The sequence below is a fragment of the Rhinoderma darwinii genome, chromosome 10, assembly GCF_050947455.1.
Source record: "Rhinoderma darwinii isolate aRhiDar2 chromosome 10, aRhiDar2.hap1, whole genome shotgun sequence".
In the NCBI taxonomy this organism is placed as follows: Eukaryota; Metazoa; Chordata; class Amphibia; order Anura; family Rhinodermatidae; genus Rhinoderma; species Rhinoderma darwinii.
In genome coordinates, this window is record NC_134696.1 from 21872340 (window position 1) to 21897468 (window position 25129).

The 25129-nt window shown below is 39.9% G+C and overlaps 1 protein-coding gene across 7 annotated transcripts in view; it reads right to left on the reverse strand.

Moving 5' to 3' along the window:
- The window catches only part of AJAP1 (adherens junctions associated protein 1), a 178267-nt gene that overhangs the window by 76584 nt on the left and 76554 nt on the right, over positions 1–25129 (reverse strand). For all 7 annotated transcript variants that reach the window (XM_075839486.1, XM_075839488.1, XM_075839487.1 and 4 more), the window contains one exon: positions 7288–8003. In XM_075839486.1, coding sequence (XP_075695601.1) covers positions 7288–8003 — 716 coding nt within the window. The remainder of the gene's footprint in view (positions 1–7287; positions 8004–25129) is intronic.

The window sequence follows — 25129 nt, forward strand, 5'->3', positions numbered from 1 at the left end:
TTCATGACGTCATGAAGGAGCGCAGTCCATTGGTGGTAGGTGAGCAATGGCCACACGGCGCCCGCTATCTACTGGGGGGGCCCTGTAGATAGCTCTACATTCCACCCGGGCCATACCTCCCAACAGTCCCGGATTCAGCAGGACAGTCCCGGATTCTAGGTGGTGTCCCGCTGTCATAGGCGGCCTGGGGTATGTCATGCTGTCAACTGTATTTGCGTCCTCAGCCCAATTTTTTCAATTTCCCTGAATGATATACCATATACATAAAATATAAATAAAATATAAATTAAATATACATAAAATATAAATAAAATATAAAATATAAATTAGATATACATAAAATATAAATTTAGGACAATATATAATGATAATGTTCATGTAATGATAATTAGCTCTGTAACAGTATAAAAGATAATAATTTTTATTATGTATATATTGCTACATTCTATACAAATAGTAAATTAATCAGGGGAAAAAGCTTTATACGTAGGACCCCATTGATTGGCACCATATGAATCAAATTAGTAAAGATACTAGCAGATTAAAAAATAATTCTTTGCAATTTACTAAATCTAGGTAGATAAAGAGAAACACAAAAAGTAAATTGTAATCTATTTATATTTATTTTATCTATTTATTTTAGAAAATAAAATATATACACCAATGGCCACCAGGTGGCGATGCAGACAGTTCACATGTATATTAGTATAAAAAGGTATATAAACCCAAATTAATAATATACATTTTATTTAACATTTTATACACTGCCCGGCATCCTGTCTCGTCCTGCGAACATCAAACCTGAAGGCTGATGCTGTAACATGACCAGGTACGTTTCTTACAGGTGTGACCGCATGAACCACCTACTCATTATTGACTGTGATCGACAGCATGATGTTGTTTCTAACATTCATATACAACTATGTAAAATTCCCATTAGTTTCTTAAATTCATTGAGTGTTATAAAGGCAAAGGTCTGCCTGTCCTGTCATTTAAAGGATCTTCCTATAAAGCAATGTATGAGATGCCCCTATCTCAATGACTGAATATCATATATGAACTAATTAAACATAAACATAAAAATAATCCAAAAAGGTTTCTGAGGTCTGTTTGATAAAAAATGGACTGAAATACCTACCAAGGGGTGAAAATGAATGTGAGCATCTTATTTGAGTACCTACATTTGCTCTACAATGTTTATCCCTATAGCTACGCTACAATCATGGCCAGAACCTTTAATGAGAATTTGCCACATTGTAAAAAAAAAAGTGAAAGCTTAAAAATAGGAAGCAGTAATGACTATACTGTACATAACGTTACACATAGTTAAAAGTAGTTTTAAGGGGTTTTCATTTGTGAACAATAACTTTTTGTTGAAAGGATCCTCTGAAAATAGGTTAGAGACAAGGTGTCCCGCTGCTGGGACCTCCAGCGATCAGTTGTTATAAGTGAGGGACCTATTGGCAATTGTTCAATTCTTCTGCAGTGACCCCATAGGAGAAATTAAGTATTACATGGTGTCTATTGAAATAGATGGATTGAAATGGATATGCTGAGTCCTCCAGGTGAAAGAGATGTTCTTTGGGGCTGCTCTCCACTAATTGATGGAGGTCACAAATTAGATAGTCTCCTTTATAAACTCAGAATGGCTTAAAAAAAAAATAGGATAATAAAAATGGATTTTCTAAACTAGACAATTCTTATAAAGGAGGACAAGCCTTGGATGTCTCCAGGTAACCCATTTTTATATGGGAAGATAGGGTTAAGGTTATGATTACAATAGGGTCTCCAGATTTTGGGTTAGGTTTTGGGCCTTGAGATGGACATATGGATCCAATATTAATCTTCGAATTTTAGCCCCATCCGGGATAATGCAAACCCTGTATGTTCAAGGTAGCTACTGTATATCCGGCAAATATTTCTGCCCCATTGATAATTCATAAGGCACCAGATCTCTTGAGTAAAGTTGGGTTTTAGGTTTTGCTTCGGCTACACTTTGAATGATCTGTACAGATGTAGCCGTCTTTATCTTGACTTTTAACACATGAAATACTCAGTGGCAAGAAAATTTAACTTGACTTTTTCAATGACTTTTTCAATGGCTTTTGTTGTGTGATGTCTCGCTGCAGCAAGTTGGCTACATCTGTATGGGAAAAGTTGAGTGAGGACTATCGGTTTTGGGTCAGCGGCATGGGTATGGGTCAGGTACGGAATTGTAAACTTCAAATGGATCTATCCTTTAAGGCTAATATAATGCTTCACATCCATTATATTGATGGTCTATGCTCATATAGGAAATTGTGACTACATTTGGTCAGTATGATTGGCCCAGTAGTACGCAGCTCTTCACGGAGGAATCTGAAGTACATGTCCGTAGCATAGCCCTGATCGAATTCGAGCTATCATCTTACTGTGCAATTAATTCTCATTATCAATCCATCCTCATGTGTCAGCTTTCATATCAAAGTGGTGCTCAGCTTTACTGTTCATGATCCACTCCTGACTGAATGTGCTATTTGCTCTATATCAGTCATTCATCATTATCTCTCTAAACTGAGATGAGTAACACAAGCAAAAGCCACAACAGCTAAAGGCGACATATTTATTTTCAGGCGAGTTATTTCCACACATATAAAAAGACAGATGTGTTTCGTTTCTTTGTCGTCTACATTCATCATCATTTCACAGAGACGCTAAAGCCGAAATGTAATGAAATGTACAACTGGCACTCACCCATTCTGCAGACCCGCAATGCCAACGCTTACAGAGTCCTGCTTGAAGTTACCATTGAAGTTATTGAGTTATGATATGAAGTTTAATGGGAGTTTAAAGTTTTCCAAATCCTGTATTAAAACTAAAAACTGCAATCTGATTGGTCCCTATGGGAAAGACCATTATTTTTGTTTGCCCTCATTAAAAAATAAAAATAAAACCCCCCTCCAGAATATCTAAAGCTGGCTGTAGATGGTCAATCTACCCATAGATCGACCATCATTGAGAATTGAGACCCACAATATTTTAAGGAATGGGAATCATTTTCTTGGAAGAACATTTTTCCAAAAATATAGAATAGATTTCTATTGATGTCAAGCAAATCATTTTTTTTTCTATTGAATTTATTAATTGAATTATTACATTTTGTTTCATAATTGTCACGGCATAGTCCATCTTAAGGCTTTAAAGGGCACTTCTATCTTTGCATCCAGTTGTTATTGCTCCAATGAAACTAAAATTAAAAATGAAGCAATTCTGAAAATATATTATACAGTTTTATGCTTACTGCTCCTATGCAAACCTATATGTCTCCATGGTTACAGACTACAAAGAAACCCTGTGTGTAGTCTGATCCCACACTGACATCATTCCCTCTTCCCTCTTCTTGCTGATCTACTGACTCTAGAAGGGGAGATAGATGGAAGGAAGTTACATATATCGGCACTATCAGACTACGCAAAGGGTTAGTTTGTAGTCTGTTACCTTGAAGACACATAGCAAAGAGGATGGGACCAAAGAGGTCTGAGCCCCCTCACTCCAAGAGCCCAATTGCAGCTGTATTGTCTGCCTTTACGGTAAGTATGGCCTTGTACCACATCTATAAATGGCCAAATAGATGATGAGTGTACAGTAGGAAAATAAAGAATTCCCTCCGAGGCAAGTCTGGTCTGTAAGATTAAGGCTTGAAGTCAAAAATTTAATTAAGATTATATTAGACTCAATGTACAACCTCTCATTAAAGGGGTTGTACAGGATTAAAAAAAACAGCGCCACACCCGTTCATAGGTTGTGTGTGGTATTGCAGCTTAGTCCCATTCACTTTAATGGAGCTTAACTGCAATACCTGACACAACCGATGGATAGGTGTGCCACTGTTCCTGGAAGAAAGCAGCCATGTTTTTCTAATCGTGATCAACCCCTTTTACTATTAAATTATTTTTTTACAAAACGTAAACAAATATACAAATCCGTTTTCTGCCATCTAGTGAATATTTGTTTAAGTTCTGTATTTATATATAAGCAAAAATGATCCACTGGACTCTTTGAAGAAGTTTTATTGAGCTTACATTTCAGAATTGCATAAGAAAGTGCATCATTAATAAATCTCCCAAATTTTGTTTAATGTGGATTAGCATTTCTTTGATATGCTTCAAAGCATTGCAGATTTAAACATAGCCCAAATATCTTTTTTTACAGACCCACAATGAGTATCCAGATTGAATTTACTGTATATTTTACTGGATGAACTGTAGTGACAAAGTAAACAAGAAGAACCTGAAGGATTAGACGTAACGCAGCCTAAAGCAAAGATATTGCTATACAATGATAAGGTCTCGTTTTATCAAACAACATTTTTTAGTATTATGTGTTAGGCTTCGTTCACATCTGCGTCAGGGCTCCGTTCATGGGTTCCATCGGAGCTTCCCATCAGGGGTACCCATAAACGGAAACCAAACCGAAATCATAGGTTTCCGTTTGCACCACCATTGATTTCAATGGTGACGGATCTGGTGCAAATGGTTTCTGTTTGTCACCGTTGTTTAAGGGTTCCATCGTTTGGACGGTGACAAACGCAAACCATTAGCACCGGATCCGTCACCATTGAAATCAATGGTGATGCAAACGGAAACCTATGTTTTCCATTTGTTTCAGTTTGGATTCCCAACATGGGTTCCCCTGACAGAAAGCTCAGACGGAACCTATGAACGGAGCCCTGACGCAGATGTGAACGAAGCCTTACAAATACGTTGTGGTTTCCTTAGAATGATAACAATATGTTCAGACCATCAAATATTTATGGAATCACAGGCGGACATAGCAACCTGTGCAACTGCATATGGGACCTGTAGGCTAGAGGGTCACTACTGCATAAGAGTGGCTCCCTACTGTCTATTAGATTACATGCAATGGACTGAGCTTATGAGTTTCATGGCTCACAATTAAAGGGGGTGCTTTATGGTGAGCTTTTAAGAGGAAGGGGCCTCTATACTGGTTTATCCAGGACCCTTTTGCTGTATCTAAGTACATAACTAAACTTATGTCTGTGACTACACAGAGGTGGGAAAAGGTCAACCCAATGCCAAATCTACCATTGGTGTATCCTAGGAAAGGAGCTTCATAATCATAATAAGGACCCTCCTCATGGTGTGTAACTCAACCCCTTTAAATGCCTATCTCAATCCTCAAGGGTGGAGAGAGTGTTTAGCGCAGTGCATGACACCGCACTCTGATCTTGAAATTAGTGCGAGAAAATTAAGGACAGCGAAAATGCCCCACAACCCAATGGTAATTCTACCATTAGAAATCTGCTTTCTGATGTGTACACTGGAAAGGAACCCCACAATCAGACTGAGGACCCTCCACATGGTGTGTAAATTTGGTGGCCCTCAAGTAACACAACACTTTATGTGCTTCATCTACCCATCCTTATTTTCAAGGTCAGAAGTGCTACAGAAAGTATGGAAAGTAGCAGATTACACAGTACTGTAATCTTGAGATAAAGTTAGGAAAAGGAGGAACTCAAATATTTTTTATCAACCCAATGCCAATTCCACCATTAAAATTCTGTTCTTGGAGAGGCTGTACCTTGGTAAAACAGACCCAAAATCATGAGGACTAGTGATGCGAAGTTTTGATTGCCCTCAAGTAAATCAACCCTTTATCTGCATTAAAATGCCAATCTCCATTCTCAAGGTAAGGCTATGTTCACACGGGGTATTTTGCCGAGTTTTTTGACGCGGTAACCGCGTCGCAAAACTCGGCAAAAACGGCCCGAGAACGCCTCCCATTGATTTCAATGGGAGGCGTCGGCGTCTTTTTCCCGCGAGCAGTAAAACTGCCTCGCGGGAAAAAGAAGCGACATGCCCTATCTTCGGGCGCTTCCGCCTCTGACCTCCCATTGACTTCAATGGGAGGCAGGAGAAAGCGTATTTCTCGCTGTTTTATGCCCGCGGTGCTCAATGGCCGCGGGCGAAATACGGCGCGATAATCGCCGCGAAAATCGGCGTGCAGGGAGAGGAATATCTGCCTCAAAGTTCCAAATGGAATTTTGAGGCAGATATTCCTCCCCCAAAATACTCCGTGTGAACATAGCCTTAGAGGTGAAAGTGTGAAAATAAGTGAATTACACTAGTGTGAGAAAAAGGTGGGAAACTGGAGGAACACAAAATGTCCCTCAACTCAATGCCAACTCCAACACAGCCAAGCACGTTCAGATTGAAGCCGTCTGGTATTAGAGATTTTTTTTTATTGCAGAAACCTCCAACCAGAGAGATCTTAGATGTATTCCTGAGCTTTACAGCCTCTTCATCCTTATATATATGGACCTTGGCCTATGATATGTTCTGTCTCAAGAAAATGTCAGAAGTTGGAAAAAAAATTCTTTAAAGGAACCTGTCAACAGGAAAATGATGTCCTGTGGTGCCCTTTGGGCCACCGTTTTTCTAGCTCTAGGGACCGTGAGTGTAGGGATGTACGTGTTTAATAATTTTAGTCTTTCATATGTCAGAATGCTGTTTAATTCATCTCCAGCACCGCTTCATACTCTGTGCTGGCACCGGGAGCAGTCAGGAATCTGCTGTGTTCATAAGATGCGTTGGAAACACCTCCCTTCCGCCGTTCCCTGCCTGTAATTGATAGTAACTCTCCTATACAGCTAAAGTCCTGCAGAGGAGTACACAGAAATCATAGGGCCCATAGCAAACTCAGAATAGGGTCCACTCCGAAATAGGAGGAAAAACTCCTAAATTCTGGGATGATTTTTTTTATACAATATTATTATATATTGGCGCTACCCTGCTTCTCCTTATACCGTGATGGTAAGATTAACTTATTAAAGTGGTTTTCTGGGATTTTACAATAATGGCCTATCCTTAGGATCAGTGGGAGTCCCACCTCCGAGACGATCAGCGATCAGCAAAACGAAAGAGTAGCAATGCCCATGCACGTGTGGCTATGTCTGGTACTGCATTCAAGTGAATCGGGCTGAGCTGCAGTACCAGACACAGCGGAATGGATGTTGAGTCAGATAACGCCGCTATCCCTTCATTCTCCTGTAAGATGGAGGTTCCAGGGTTGTGAGCTCCAATGATTAGACATAGGCTGGATCCATGTCAAATTTTGGAAAGCCCCTTTAAGGTCAACATTATTTTTAAATCTCATTCATACGACCACATCTAGCCTGTGGTTCTGAACCCGCAAAGAAACCAACAACACAATATACCGCAGCTATGGGTCGTATTTACAAGTCACACATTAATTCTTACATTGTCTATGATCTTTCATATAACGTACCTGAGGTTTCATTAGGTATCTTCGGTCTTGCAGCTTTTCCGTTACCTGGAAAAGGTTCTGTTGTGCTAATCCTCCCGGGGGGCTTTTTACCTCTATGTACCCCAGGGTTTTGAGATGTCATCTCTTTACTCTGCGTTGTTGTGGAAGTTGAGATGGACGTAGTAGTTCCCAACAATGTCGTCCTTCCTTGTGTTGTAGAGGTTCTTGTGATCTCATAAATCCCAGGGATTGTGCTGGATTCCACAATGTCATCATCTCCTGTTGGACCCCATAAAATAAATTCTGATACTGTGGTTGGCTGACTTTCACTGTCCAAAAATGGTCGAATATTCCAACTTCTCCTTTGGACTTGTCTTTTATACCTTTTCAAATGAGTAATTTTAAGTGTGTCTCTTACTCCATGTGTTGAAGGAAGTGTTTTTGCTCTGGAAGAGTCCTGTAATGGCACCATTCTAGAAAGCATATGGTCCACATTGTCTTTAAGATATACCTGTTCAAAATTTGTAAACTGACTCTGAAAATATTTCCGACTTCTTGGCTTCTGCCTCTCCTTTGGGATCCATAATTCTGTGTGATGTACCCTATGTTCTAGTGATGGTCTTTGTAGGTATTTATATGCAGTACTTGGTGGTCCTGTTTCACAAATAATGAAATCCATGGCTAGTTGAAAAATGGCTATCAATATCCAAGCATGGCTTCCTATCGGAGGGCCTGATCTGCAGATAGATAATGAAAACATTAAAATTAAAATGTTTCGGTTGGGTTTTTCTATTAATATATCATTAGTAATTGAACATATCCCTATAGAACGCAATAACATCTGAATATTTCATGCTATTTAATGAAAACTATGTAGCATCGTGTTGTGATACATTACACAGGAGAGGAAAACACAAGTAAGATCATTTTATGTGTTGGGAATCTTAAAAGAAAATGAATTTATACGCCAGAACGCCAACACTAAGAGAGTGCAAGAAAACGCAACCGCCTTCATACCCAGCGAATGTCAAGAACGTGACTTAGGATGGGTTTGATATGATGATTGCATATGACAGTACAAATACAAGGTCAAACTAATGCCTTTATAACATGTATCAGAGTTTGGGGGCTGGCTATTCCCATGCTAATGACTATGAAAAAAATTCTATGATATAAAAACAAAAAAAAAAATCTTATCAGTAGATATCACACAACTAAATGATCAGGGGGGTCCTTAGCGCTGATTGAATACTGTGTAGATCTCAATAATATAACAGTATGCATTACACTCTTAAGCTCCCCCTAGTGGTTGCTGCAGGGTATCAGAATTGTATTAACTCTATGTTTATGCAGGCGATTTGGAGAAATGTATCATAAAAAACAGAGCTCCGACCACAGAAATATAAAATATTAATCAGAACAGAATACTGGACCTAAAAACAACATGGTGTCAAAAGGTAAACATTCACTTTAAAGAGGTTTTCCAATAGTTAATATTTATCACCTGTCCACAGGAAAGGTGATAAGTGTCTGATCGGTGAAGATCCGACGGCTCGGATCCCCACCGATCATGAGAACATGCTTACCTTGCCGATCCAGGGAGCCCCATAGGGCTGGAGCGGTAGTACTCACGCTCGGCCACCACTCCATTCATTTCTATGAGGCTGTCGAAGATAGCGCTCGGCAGTCCCATGGAAATAAATGGAGTGGTGGTCGAGCATGTGCGCTCCTGCTTCATTCCTATGGGGTTACCAGAACCGGCAAGATAAGCCCAATCTCGTGATTGGGCTTACCTATTTATCACCTATCTTGTGGATAGGTGATAAATAATGACTGTGGGAAACCCCTTTAACACAATATTCACCTAAAAAAAATGGTCTTGCGTGGTGTTAGATGGTCTTTGTTTGACTGTTATTGCAGGTTCCTATTGAGTATCTTACCTTATCTCCACCCAATTGGGTAGATGTTTGGTGCACAATTCCAGCATTGGACATATAGAATGGATTCCATTAACTTTACATCAGGTACTAGTTTACAGATTTTACTTTATAGTAATAGAGATGGAAACATATGATGCCTTAAATTAGTATTGTTGTAATTTTATACTTTTAGGGTCTCTAGCTGTCAACTGCACATACAGTATAGCCCCTGCAGTAATGTGGTGTTTTCGCTACTGAGTACCTCCAGGTACCCCCCCTCTGTGACTCACATATGTCCCATATAGAATATGGTCAGGAGATGTAATGATGGGACAAGATAACAAAAACATTGCTGCTTTCTTCCAGGAACAGCGCCACGCTTGTCCATGGGTTGCATCTGCTATTGATGTTTGGTTCCATTTAAGTAAATAGAGCTCAGCTGCAATACCACACACAACCTGTGGATAGGTGTGGCACTGTTTTTGACAGCAAGCAGCCATGTTTTTCTAATTCTCCCCCTTTATACCTATAAATCCTGATCATGTGACCAAGGTTGAAATTAAAATACTGGTCATAACTGACTTTTACTTGGCCGAGTATCCCAATGGTTAGTTGCCCCAGTCAAGAACAATGGCCCTTACATTGGAGGAATCCAATGGTAATTACCATAACACTTGAAGAATGGGACTCAATATATTAAAAGTATAAACAAAGAAGTTTAAATAGTTACAATGAAGTTACATTATTACAAGTAATGATCTGTATCTAAATAATGCCCAAGAGAAAGAAAAAACCTCCCACAGCCGCAGAAGCTCTTCTCTATGTATTGTCTAGAACAATATTGTGCTTCGGAGCTTTCTTCTGCGTCTCTCCATTGTCTTTGATCTGCTCTTCATGCTGAGGCATGTTATAGTTTTATTTTTCAAAGCTGCAGAATCCATTTAATGTCTCTGTTCTCTCATCTACAGCGAAGACGTGAAATATTCACAAAAACAATTTTAACACATTGTCTACAAAAGGAAACCAAAGTGCGTTATTAAATCTATTCTTGAGGTGCATGAAATGGGAAAGTTACAAAAAGAAAATTGTACAGTAACTTCACGGACACATTCACGTTCCTTCAAAGTAATTTATTTTCCCTTTGTTTCCTTACTTATAAACTTGAGCCCATCTATTAGAGCTGCAAAGATATTCAAGCAACTTTTCTAGGCACTTTGCATTAACAGATTCTGATGGGATCCAGATTATCAAATATTCTGGGCTATACAATATATGAAAAACTATGTACGTACATCTTTGAAATCTTTTTTTATTTTTTTTGGTGCATCTTTCAAAATACCTTTTATTAAAAAATATGAGATAGACAGATAGACAGATAGACAGATAGATAGATAGATAGATAGATAGATAGATAGATAGATAGATAGATAGATAGATAGATAGATAGATAGATAGATAGATAGATAGATAGATAGATAGATAGATATGAGATAGATAGATAGATAGATAGATAGATAGATAGATAGATAGATAGATAGATAGATAGATAGATAGATAGATAGATAGACCTACAAGACTTGGTGGAAAGAGACATGGCCCGAAGACGCGAAATTGAGAAACAACAGAACCAGAACCAACCCTACCCGAACCTTTAACCTGAGGAGCAAGGACAGAGCATAGTGGTAAATATCTCATCCAAACCACTTACTATATTTCAAGTTGATGTGTTGAATAAGGGCCTTTCATTTTGTCCAAATATGAGAACCAACTTGTTTGAAATAGAAACAGATTATATTGATTTTTTTCGATCAATTAGGCTTAAAACTTGATTTTCTGATCATAATGTGGCCAATAAGAATGTATGAATGAATGCCATGACTAAGAGCACTTGACGTGCTTGAAACGCGTAGGCCCACCATACCTACCTACTACTGCCTTGATGCCAAATTTACCTGATATCGAATTTTAAGCTTTTTGATACAAATAAAATTGGGAATACGTTCCTTTTTAAACCACATTCCTGCAGCGCTGGATCAACTTTCTCTTTATCCTACTATTGCCTACCGTGGACCGTTGCGGAGATCCGAGCGAGGCAGGACTATCAGGCGTTGGACTGGTGAGCTGGAGGCTTCCTCCCCCTGTTCTAATGTATGAACTGACTTAACATTGAAACAATTCAATTTGTGCAATAGAAGCAATTTCCTACCTTCTACCAATATCTGTGTGATAGAAACGTTCATGACAGTAGTGAAAAATGAAATAGATGGATTGAGAGAGAGTCATAACTTTGATAAATTTAAACATCCAAATATGAAACATGATGAAATTCAGGCGCTTCCAGAACTTTCCATGACGATGATCTTATATTTATTCCCGCCGATGACGGTCTCTAAAAAACTTCAAATTTCGACCTTTTCTCTGGAGAGTCGTGAATTTTGAATACATTTACTACAGATTGTACTTTCTTGCAATTATTTCCTTTTTGAAGATGATTACTTTTTACAAATGCGGGGAAAAGCAATGGGTGCGAATGTCACACCCACTTATGCGAATATATTTATGAGCATATTGAAGAAGGATCACGTCTATGTATCCCATCACTTCAGCCATTAATAAAGTGGTGGAGATACATAGACAATATATTCTTGATCTGGAAGGGAGACTTGGGGGAGTTACATGATTTTCATAACTTTTTGAACAATATTGACCCTGATTTAGGATTTACAGTGGTATACTCAAGGGAAGTGATACATTTCTTGGATGTGGAAGTCAGTTTTGTTGATCGAATGTTTTCTACCAATCAATTCATAAAACCTACAGATAAAAATAATCTTTTAAAATTTGAAAGTAACCATCCACAGTCAATGGTTAGATCCCTTCCTTATCGCCAATTCCTTAGGGTTAAAAAAAATTGTTAACAAGTATGAACTATTAGATGACAAATTTAGTGTACTTTCACAGAAATTTAGGGATAGGGCATACCCTGTTTCAGTGATACAAGAACATCGTAAAAAGGCAAAGAATCTAAAATGTGAAGATCTCCTACAGGGCCCTTAAAAGAGAGATAATGAGATCAAAAGCATACCTTTTGTGTCCACTTACAGTGAGCTTAGTCAACCCATTTCCTCCATTATCCGCAGACATTGGCCGATGTAGGGGGGATATTTGCGAACTATACGAGAATTCAAAGCTCCACCATTGTTCTCTTATCTTCGACCCCGTAATTTAGGTGAAAAACTTGCTAGGTTGGATTTAGGCTCTGGTAGAAGAGAATCCTAAACATATCTTGCCCCCACTAAAAAGGGATGTTATCCATGCTTAAATTGTATAAACTGTCCACTTACGATTAAGGGGAACTCCTAGCAAGGCCGCTGCTATGTACGGAGCAAATTGCTTCTGGCTCCATACATCGCATAATGGGCCATAACAACCGGTGCCCGGAGGCAGCCGGAGTAGCTTAACGGTGCGGGGTCCGGGTGTCGGACCGGCACCGATGATATACTGATGACCTATACGGTGGATAGGTCATCAGTTGCTCAGTAGTAAACAACCCCTTTAATTCTATAGATCTCATTTGTTTTTGGATGTGCTGCCGAACTGCAGCTCTGTTCCTATTCACTTGAATAGGAGCAGAGCAGCAGTACTGCAGCTTGGCCGCAATTCAGTGGCTGAAGCCAACTGCTTCCGGCATATATACATCCGGTGCTCGGAGGCAGCCAGAGCGGCTTAATAGTGCGGGGTCCGGGTGTCGGACGCCCACAGATCATGTGCTGATGACCTATCCTGTGGATAGGTAATCAGTTGTGCAGTAGTGGACAACCCTTTTAATCATTATTTGACTTGTAATACAGATGTTGTAATTTATTTACTACGGTGTCCTTGCAACATGTGGTATGTGGGTGAAACTACGCTGGATTTAAGAACAAGAATTAACCAACATCTACTGGTCTCTAAGCATTTCTCAGAGACCAAACATACAGAAAAACAACTGCGATGCCATGTTATTGACACGTTCCCCCCTCTAAGACGGGGAGGGGATAGAACACGTTTACTTAAAAAGGAATTGGAATGGATCCATCGATTAAAAACACTTAAGCCTAATGGTCTAAATATCGAGTACAAATTGGGTAGTGTAACTTGCGTTTGGTGTCTTGCCCTCCGGTTCTATTTATCTGTTCAGGTTCATACTAAAATCCAAGTGGGTTTGAGTAAACAATGTTATTATATTTTGAAATTAATCTAAAATTTATATTTATGTGATTTACTGATATAGTCTTTTTTCTTCTTCTGTAGGCATGAAGCCAAACATTTTTCATACAAAACAGTATTGATGTGATTTCGATGGAAAACTTACTGCACAGCGTTCCAGACAACTACAGTTGCCCTGACATAGTTGTTATACGGATATAAAGTCTAGCCAAATTGACGGCAATCTATATCATGTCTGTATATACCCAGCAAATAACTTTATATATATATATATCCTATTTTCTTCCTTATCATTAAAATAATATATGTATGACTAGGGTGATGCTTGATACGGTACCTTATTCAAAATACGGATAGACATTGAGTGCGGCACTGAAGCCGGCACCCCGCAAATTGTCTCCTGACAACCAACGCACGGAAAAAAACTAGTGTGCTATCTGCACATTGAGTTTTGGATGCGTCTGGTTACTAGGACGACTAAGCTCCCTTGTGAAAGGGATGAAACTTTAATATTTCTCCTTTTTTTGAAACAAAAAAGAATATAAGAAATCCAGGAAACTATGGTTGAAAGCACCCCTGAATTGTTCTGCTACTATAAATATGGAGATATGACGTTATACAAGTAAATGACTATATAGATATCAAGTGTGAGATGAAGAGGGTATCTATATCTATATCTTCCAAAATGGCCATGATCGCAATAGACTCCACTATGCGCATGTGCGCGTCGGATAGACATGCGCAATGCAGTGAGGATATCTATTCGATACACTCTGATGTTTGTACGTCATGGTCATTCTGTTGCTAGAGTTTATTGCTGAACCGCAAGATATGTATAAGGCTGAGTTCACACGAGGCGGATGCAGTATTTACACAACGTGTGTACTGACCCTAGAGATGCGTAGTCTTAACTAGTAGACGCCGGAATATCGCTTATATGCAGGACACTGTGGACTGTATGAACAGTGACTTATTATTAGAAGCATGTGTGCCTCTGAAATTGTGATTATCTAATAATGTTTCTAAAAATGAACTTTATGAATCACTTTATATATTGTTATAAAATGTTTGTTAGTTTGCACTTGACACTTTGATATCTAAAAGGGGATGTGTTTGAAAATATGAGATACTAAAATCGACTTATATTATCACTATTTTTTTTACTAAATTATTATAATCATGTAATTGCGTGTCATATGGTATATAAACCATATTGTGAACATTGTTGAAATTGCTTAAAAAAGGTCCATGATGGAGGCTGAAACGTCGCATTTACATATGGGTGAATAAAACCTTTTTTTCACTAGAACTAACGATGGGGGAGTGCTGCCTGTCTTTTGTATATCTAATTGTAGGACTGGAAGTTGAGGTCCTGAAGCCCGCACACACACTACTATCTAATATTTGTCTATTTTTGTGCTGCACTTCTTTTGATTTTAGATAGATAGATAGATAGATAGATAGATAGATAGATAGATAGATAGATAGATAGATAGATAGATAGATAGATAGATAGATAGATAGATAGATAGATAGATAGATAGATAGATATGAGAGAGATAGATAGATAGATAGATAGATAGATAGATAGATAGATAGATAGATAGATAGATAGATAGATAGATAGATAGATAGATAGATAGATAGATAGATAGATAGATAGATAGATAGATAGATACAGCATAGTCAGATATCTTCTCCAGGTAAACACTATAGATAATTGAATGATTTATGTCCACAAGAACAGGCAGTATTAGTTAAACATTTCTGGGTCTCACTTTTTAAAACCTGTTCCAAGAAGTTCATGTCGCTGGCGCAGACCCTAGTTTTAAGCATTGGGCACATGCACAGATTCCCGTCTATCATTCTGTTGGCTGAAATTCTCATATTCTCCAGCTCTGTATTTCCAGGTTTAGCATGCAGCAGTTTCATCTCTTCATCTCCTTTATGTGTGTTTTTGTTTTCTCTTCATTTGTAGAATTGTACACTATATTGTGTATTATTTTCACTGAGTCTCTGACCTGTTTAGGGGATATATAAATTGGCAGTCGACGCTTCGCTGCCGATGTTTGTATGATAAGTATGTCAGCAGCTTATACAAGATAAATGATACAATGTATCAGGAATATGTGTCTGGTGCTTTCGCACTTTGCATTGACACAAAATAAATTATACTAGTGTGGTAGGTAATAATGCTAAAGAAATAACAGATCACGTATATTCATGTCCAGTTTGTACCTTCGTTACTATCTATTTTTAATTGTTTTTATATATGTTTGTAAACTGGACATAGAATATCAGAGATATAGGTGGGGCCCAATAGCCGCCCATATAGAGATCTGCACAAGGTAGAAAGATTCAACCCAAGTCCAGCACATCCAAGTTATAGGTGCAAGGAATATTGTTCATGTGCTAAGACCCTTAATTCCTATCCTACCCACTATTAGCCCTACACGTTTCTTTGCTATCTATTTCTGCCGCAAATCTTCAGGAGCCACAGCAATCAATCTATTAGATCTTCTAGCATTCTACAAGTCTGAGTGTACAATGCACTGAATGCAACAAATCGTGCTACAACGTGGACATAGTAAGATAGCCACTATATTGTGTATTGTGTCTGTGACATTATTTCTGATCCTCCTCTATATCAGGTATGTTAAAGCCTCTCGACCAAAGCCCTCCTAGGCAAAAGGCAAGCAATAATATCATAGGATCCCATAGTAAAACTCAGAGTAGGCCAAACTCCACTATTCTGTGCTTATTAACTTCAAAATATATCTGTATGGGAGGAATAGTTTTTTTTTGCCTTGGCAAATTATATAATTATGGCTGCATGCAGCCACCACAAGGGGGAGCTAACTGCATCTAGGTTTTTACAGCTAGTTTTGAACTCTATGGGATCTGTATAAATCTGTATGCAGTGAGCTCCAACTAGTGCCCACTGTAGGTAATTGCTATGACAGCGTCATGGCAAGCAGGGGAAGCAGTTCAGTGATGGGCCCCTTTCGTAATAACAGCATGACCTTCCTTTATGGTTAGTATGCCACTACCCTTTAAAGGGGTTGTCCGGTTTAGAAAATCAATTTTTATGTCATATAAGGAAATTAATAGAGGGGGGTCCTCTGTTCATGATCCTCATCTCTTGGCCACAGTGTATAGTAGTTATGTAGAGTGTCTCTCCCTCTCTCTGGAGGACCTGTCCTGTCCTGTATTACACAGACAACACATTGATATGAATGGACACTGTGTAATGCTTAATTTCCCCTATGGTGGCGCTGCAGGAAAATGTAACACTTACTACTAAATTTCCACAAAAATTGCTGGTTGTCTCAACAGGAGGACATTTTTTGGAACAGTATTTTGTCACGGGACACCATTATTTGTCATATTTTTCCCTTTTTGTATTGCAACTTAGAGATTTTCATCACGGGAAATTGCATAGATGGTATTTTTGGACATGTCGGTGCTACAAACAGGCTCTATATGGGCTTTCGACAGGATGGCCTAAGCATTATTTTAGGTTCACTCCATTTTAAAGCAGTTGTACGTGTTTGTCTTAAAGGGGTTGTCCATGACCGGACAACTCAGGACCTATCCACCAGATATGTCATCAGTAAATGATCGTTGCAGATCCGACACCAGGACCACACACCGATCAGCTGCTCCGGCTGCCTCCGGGCGCAGGATGTTTTGAACTGTATGCAGTAGTTGGAGCTGTAAGCAGATGGCTCTGACAACTGAATAGCAGCCGTTCTGCAAAACTGCAGCTCTGCTCCTATTCACTTGAATAGGAGCAGAGCTGCAGTTCTGCATAATGGCCACTATGCAGTGGTCGGAGCCATCTGCTTACAGCTCCAACTACTGCATACAGTTCAAAACATCTGCCCGCCGGAACAGCTGATTGGTGTATCGGATCCGCACCGATCATATACTGGTGACCTATCCGGTGAATAGTTTAAGTCACCTACAGCGCCACCACAGGGGATATAAAGAATTACATGGTGCCCATTAAAATCAATAATCCGTTCGTGTAATGCATGGACATGATAGGTTTTGCAGAGACACTCTTTGTAGCTCCGCTCCTTTCTGGCTAATAACTTGAGATCTGGAATACGACCTCTTTTACAATTAAATCTTTCTTAGAGAACTTGATCTAGAAAACAAAGTAGGAATGAACAGGATCTCTATCCACTTTCGATAGTCTAGCGCGGTACCTGCTCAGCAGCAGGAGATGGTGTGTAACGTTTTACTAACAAATCATAATTGTCCAGGACAAAGCGTTAGAATTGTTTTTGCTCAACGGTTACATTATATGTTTCTATACATTGTGCTACAATATTATGATGCGCGGTCACATTATCTACTGCTGAGCGCCAAATGATCTCATCTAATTAAACAGCGGTCGATTTTCTGTTGAAAGTGTCATTTCCTTTGCCGCTCACTGATGGCTACTGAATAAATGACTTGTCATACAATCGCATGCTGATTCAGAGCCATAAATACCTAGCGAAGAAGAAGAAGACATCATAAATAATAACTGTACGTCTCTCTATAATCCTGCATGGTGTTCATCTACATGTCACTAACAATAAAATCACTGTGTCCAATATAAGATTATATTATGTTTACGCAGATTTTGCTTATATAGTATGAAGACAATGTTAACCTGTAAATTGCGTCCTTCTATAACTCCAGAAATATTTCCTTAATGTTAAATCAAAAAAAATCCCCACTCAAAATTTCAAACACCTCCCATATTTTTATTGCCCCCATAACAAAGCCTGCCACAGTGCCCCCTAACAGGAAGAACCATGAAGTTCTATAGCAAAGCAATCTACAGTGCCCCATAACAGAGTGAGCTATGGAGTTCTATAGCAAAGCAATCTACAGTGCCCCCATAACAAAGCCTGTCACAGTGCCCCATAACAGAAAGAGCCATGAAGTTCAATAGCAAAGCAATCTACAGTGCCCCCGTAACATAGCCTGCCACAGTGCCCCATAACAGAGAGAACTATGGAGTTATATAACAAAGCAATCTATAGTGCCCGATTACATAGCCTGTCACAGTGCCCCATAACAGAGCAATTTACAGTGCCCCCATAATAAAGCCAGCCAAAGTGTAACGAAAACAATGCCATCTACATTGTCAACATAATATAGCCAGCCATATTGTCCCCATAACAATGCTCTGTACATTGTCTCTATAAAATAGCCTGCCACAGTGCCTCAATAACAATGTGCACCATGGAGTTCCCATGAAAGAGCCATCTACATTGCCCCCATAATAAATCCAGCCACAGTGCCCTCATAACAATGCCATCTACATTTTTTCTTATAATATATCAAACCATATTGTCCCTATAACAATGCCCTTTACATCGTACCCATAGTTTAATGAGCCACAGTGTCCCCATAGCAGTCTCACCCACGGTGTCTTCATAACAATGCCATTAAAGTTATCCAAAGCCGTGCCAGTCAGTTTCTACTTATTTTGGTTTATTGCAGCCAAAATAGGCAGCCCGAATTCTGTCTATGCAGGGAATCTGACGCTCTGTATTAGAAAAACAGAGCTACAACCACTGTAAAGATATATCAAGAAATTAATTAGCAGAACATTTTGGACCTATTTAAGATAAATAATTAAAATGATAACGTTCTGTCTGCCTTCAGCCACCACTAGGGGGAGCTTAAGTGCTTACTGCATACATTTATACATTGTATTTAATAATAGAACAATATGTAGTTAGCTCCTAAGCTCCCCCTAGTGGTGACTATAGGCAGCCAGAATTGCATCATCTCACGATGTCTATGCGGGATATTTGGTGCTCTGTATCAGAAAAACGAAAATCCTTTTTACTATAAAGATATATCAAGATATCAATCAGCACAGAATGTTGGACCTAAAAAAACATGATGCTACAAAGGTGGAGATTATATTTTACAATTATTTTCTAAGAATATTACATAAGTGAAGTTACACGGGTCTCTACAAAAAAAATGTTGATGTCCTGAACCCCGACAAGCTTTTGTCAGGTCACCTTTATATATCATTACCTATAGAAATGTTGTCATACTCTATTAGGGTATGTTCACACAGAGTGTTTTCTGACGTTTTTTGGGCCGTAAACGCCCGATAAACGGCCGAAAAATCGGAAGCAGAGCCGACGGGCCGTTTTTTTACGTGGCCGATTTTAAAAACGGCCACGTAAAAAAACGGCCGCGAAAAAGAAGTGCAGGTCACTTCTTGGGACGTTTTTGGAGCCGTTTTCCATAGACTATTGAAAATAGCTCCAAAAATGGCCATAAAAAACGCTGCGAAAGACGCAGCGAAAATCGCGAGTGGCTTAAAAAACATCTGAAAATCATGAGCTGTTTTCCCTTGAAAACAGCTCCGTATTTTCAGACGTTTTTGACTCCGCGTGTGAACATACCCTTACAAGAGCACCTCCCGCTCATGTACTACAATACTTCTGTGAGTCACATTATAATGTATGCAAACCTGTAGATAAAATATTGTAATTCTCTACTACAAAATCATCTTCCGCTCACATACAACAATACTACTGTGAGTCATATTATAATGTATGCAAATCAGCAATAACTGCTTTATTCTGCATTCTGCTATACTTGCATGCAACCATCAAAGTGGTTTTATCGCTGAATAATATCCTGATGGAAGAATAAAGGTGTCACTCTTCAGGAATTGTGTTAATTGTAAATATGAAAACTTGTTACTAACAGACTCTAAGACAGAAATGATTAAAAAAAAATACTTACATAATACAGCATCCTATGGAGCATGCCACATATGGACAACTCCATAAAACTTAGGGCATCCATGGTGCCATACTGTTTTTCCGTAAACCTCCAATTTTAAACAGTATGCCCATAGCGTGCCTCCAAGTTGTACGGATCCATAATATGAATGCTTGGGAGAGTTAAGTATAGTTCATATCTAAATTATATATATCTTTTTTTTTTTTTTCCGTTTTTATTAATACCAAATACTAAAATGTTTTGGTTTTTTTAAAAACCGCTACTTATTTAAGTCATCCATGTTGCCCAATTTATTATTTAAATGATATAATAGGCAGATATATTAATGTTAAATACAGTTATAGAATAAACCACCTAAGAAGGCTCGCGGGAGAAAGAAGCGACATGCCCTATCTTCGGGCGTTTCCGCCTCTGACCTCCCATTGACTTCAATGGGAGGCAGAGAAGGCGTATTTCGCGGTGCTTTATGCCCGCAGCGCCCAATGGCCGCGGGCGAAAAACGTCGCGTAAATCGCCGCGAAAATCGGCGTGCAGGCAAAGGAAAATCTGCCTCAAACTTCCAAACAGAATTTTGAGGCAGAAATTCTGCCTGCAAAATACTCCGTGTGAACATAGCCTAACAGTCAAAAGTAATATTAATAACAAAATAATGAACATAGTAAGCAAATTAATACAATTAATTATTAATTATAATCACTAGTGATAATAATAATGACAATAATCAAATATTCTTTATTTATTGCCAATAACAAGAAAATTAACATAATAAACAATAAAGAAATAATAAAAAATAATAATTGTAATAATAATATAAGGCCTCATTCACACGGCAGGGTTTCCCGGCCGGGTGCCGGCCGTTCATAAATCGGCCGGCACCCGGCTGCATTAGGAATAATAGACCCCAATGGGGCTATTCACACGACCGATTTTTTGACGGCCGGGAAAACCGCCCGTCAAAAAATAGGACATGCTCTATTTTCGCCCGGGTACCCGGCCGCCCGGCTCCCATAGAAGTCTATGGGGCCGGGTAATACCCGGCCATCACCGGGATGTGTCCCGAGTGACGGCCGGGTTTTCCGGCTCTTGCGCTCTATCTCCTCCTCCTCACAGCGCAGAGTGCATGTGAGGAGGAGGAGTTGATGCCATTCTGACAAATGGCATCGCTGTACACGGTGTGGCAGGGCCGGGGTGTACGGCAAGTGGAAGGGAGCGCTGCGCTGGCTCCCTTCTCCTGCTTGTTTTAAAAGCGCCCTGGCCCGGCGACACCTTTGATGGCGCCGCTAGCAGCTGCTGCGGCTGCTACTACTGTAGCGACGCCACTATAGCAGAGCAGGGAGGTATCTCCCCGCTCTGCTATGTGCTAGCCGCACTTTAGCTCCTTGAAGGAGCGGAATCCCCGTGTTTTCGGGGATTCCGCTCCTGGACAGAGCGCTTGATGTCTCTGTCCATATCTTGGCAGTGACATCATGGGAAACTCCTGAAGCGGAATCCCCGAACACATGGGGATTCCCCTTCAGGAGTTGCCGCTGATGTCACTGTCCGGATCTGCCCGGCCCGGCACGGATGCATAACTTTATGCAAACCGGCCGGGTAGAATGGCCGATTTTACCGGCCGGCACTCGGGCTCGGACGCGACCCGGTCGTGTGAATATTACTACAACTACAACTACTAATAACATGAAATAGTCAAATATTTGAAACAATAATGATAAATATTATTAACATTAGTATTAATCACAATCACTTGTAATAATCAGTAATAATAATATGAATAATAAAATTCCTCATTGTTATTGCTGTATTTCTAATATTACAATTTACATTTGATGCGAATATATTTTATATATATATATCAAAGTTTTTGTTTTTTATCTATTTAGTTATTTATTTTTCAGTTTAAGGATTTGTCAGAGAATTTCTAATTACATTAGGTTGAATCACACTCCTCTCATAATGTGGCATGTTCGCAACTCCCATAGGGTGCCAAAACATGCCCCAAGACTCAATACAATACTTCCCCATCTGTACTGGCAGCATAGGCATTAAAATAATACTCATTAAAAATGCCTGCTCATGTTGGAGATCTAGAGTGGTAATTAGATTCAATATTGCAATGATGATTCGCCAATTAAATTTTAAAGAGTACTTCAACATTTTTTTGGCAGCAACAATATTCATGGCAACATAACTTTTCGCAATTTAACAAGTACTAGCGATACCAATGACATTCATCACATAATAATAAACTGATTGGCTGATCCCTTATATAGTAAGGGTATGTTCACACGGCCTATTTACGGACGTAAATCGGCCGTTTTTGCCCCGAATTACGTCCGAAAATAGCGCCTCAATAGCGCTGACAAACATCTGCCCATTGAAAGCAATGGGCAGACGTTTGTCTGTTCACACGAGGCGTAATTTACGCGCCGCTGTCAAATGACGGCGTGTAAATAGACGCCCGCGTCAAAGAAGTGACCTGTCACTTCTTTGGCCGTAATTGGAGCCGTTATTCATTGACTCCAATGAATAGCAGCACCAATTACGTCCGTAATGGACGCGGCGTTCAAGCGCCTGCACATGCCGGTACGGCTGAAATTACGGGGATGTTTTCAGGCTGAAACATCCCCGTAATTTCAGCCGTTACGGACGCCCTCGTGTGAACATACCCTAATTCTTGTTTTACCATAAAATAGAAGCAAATGGTTCGTTCTATTTTCTATTTATTTTTTCTATTTTTTTTCTATTACAGCTCTTTAAATGAAGAATTTGTTAGTGACAAACTCACACAGTCTTTAAAGGGGTCATCCAGGATTGAAAAATAATATTGTTTTTTTTCTGGCCTTTTTTTTCAAGAAACAAGCCTACTGCTGCCTTTGGCCATATCTGGTATTGTTCCTCATCCCAAATCAAGTGAATGAGGCAAAACTGCAATACCAGGCACATAACATAAACAATAATGCTGTTTCTCATATAAAAATTTAGACCCTTATTTTTAAGTCTGGACAACCCCTTTAAATGTTTTCCTACTTAATAATTTTAATAATTTATTACAAATTTGATATTTTTGAATCAGATTAGTCTGGAAAATATGAGAAGTGAAATTATATGGTTCTGTAGATATCAGATTTTAGTTGAAAATTTAAATACAGTGTGGCAGAATTTTAGATCTACACATACAGGTTCTGGCACTATGTTAAAATGATAATTAACAAGTGTACTCTTGGGCCGGATTCCCACGGCTGTTTTCGGTCTGTGATAAACGGACAGTATGTCGGCAGTATTTGCCGGACCGACCACAGTTCATGAATCCGGGCTTCTAGCATCATAGTTATCTATGATGCTAGGAGTCCAAGCCTCTAGGCGGAAATACTGTCCCGTGTAAAAGACATAAATACAGTACGGGACAATATTTCCGCGGAAAGGTAGGGACACCTTGCTTCATAGATAACTATGATGTTAGACAGGGCTGGCCTTTGGGGTTTGGGCCATCGCACAGGGCGCATCACTCCAGTAGGTGGAAGGGATCACTGAGCTGGCTACCTTCTCCTGCTTGTGTTTCCGTAGCGCCTGCTCTCGGCGTAACTACTGCCGTAGCTACCACTGTGAGCCCATGGCATGAAGGGGCCCATGCCACCCACCAGCATGACCCCCCGATCGCCTATGGTACGGCGGTAGCAATGATAGATTCAATAGTAGTTGCGTCATTATGACGCAGCTACTATTGAAAACTATGGCATTTGTTAGGCTACTGGCTGCTGCTGGGCTGTTGTCAGGTGCAGGGATGACATCACTGGATCACGCCGGTCTACGCAAGGATCGGCGTTGTGGGGCAGCTCTGTTCATCGCGGAAACGGGGCCTAGGAGAGTATAATTTTTTGTTTTATTTGTTTGGGGGGCACTGTCTACAAGGTGGTGGTCGTGTGCCATATGGCACTGTCTACAAGGAGGAGGTAGTGGGCTATATGGCATTGTCTACAAGGAGGAGGTGGGGAGCTGCATGGCACTATATACAGGGCGGCTGTATGGCAGAATCTACAGGGGGCATTATCTACAAGGGTGGACTGTGTGTGGCACCCAGGGGAGGGGAGAGATGGCATAAGGGGGAATTATTTATACTATGTGAGGATCATTATACTGTGTGGGGGTCACTAAAAGGCATTATTCTGTGTTGGAGCACTAAAGGGGAACATTATACTTTGTGGGGGCACTAAAGGGGCATTATACTGTGTGGGGGCACTTGGTGGACGCTATACTGTGTGTGGGCCCCAAAAGGGGCATTATTCTATGTGCGGGGCACTTGGGGACATTATACTGTGAGCGGGCGCTAAAGGGGACATTATACTGTGTGGAGTCACTTGAGGACATTATACTGTGTGTGGGCACTAGAAAGGGCATTACACTGTGTAGGGGCACTACAGGGGCAATATACTGTGTGTAGCATGTAGCGGGCATTATACTGGCCACATTAGAGGACAAAATACTGTGTCCTTAAAGGGGTTATAATATATTATATTATTAAATATTATTAGTATACTGAATGGTACAGCTGTGGGGGCATTATACTGTATGGGGGCACTAAAGGGGCATTATACTGTGTTGGGGGCAATCTAATGTGTGGGGGTACTTAGGGGGCATTATACTGTGTGGGGGCATTATAAAGGGCATTATACAGTGGGGGAGCATTATACTTTTTTTATGGGGCATTTTTTTTATCATGCGGGTGGGGCACCAAAAGAAAATCTCACATGGGGCGCCATCTATCCTAAAGCCGGCCCTGATGCTAGAAGCCCGGCTCCCTGAACGGTGGTCAGTCCGGGGAATACGGCCAATATACACGGCGGTGTCAATCCTTACTAAAATTAAGCTGATCATAGGTGGTACCGCTGGTAGAACCCCCAGTGATGAGCTGTAACTTGTGGCGGAACCAGACAGTAAGGGTATGTCCACACATAGCGTAA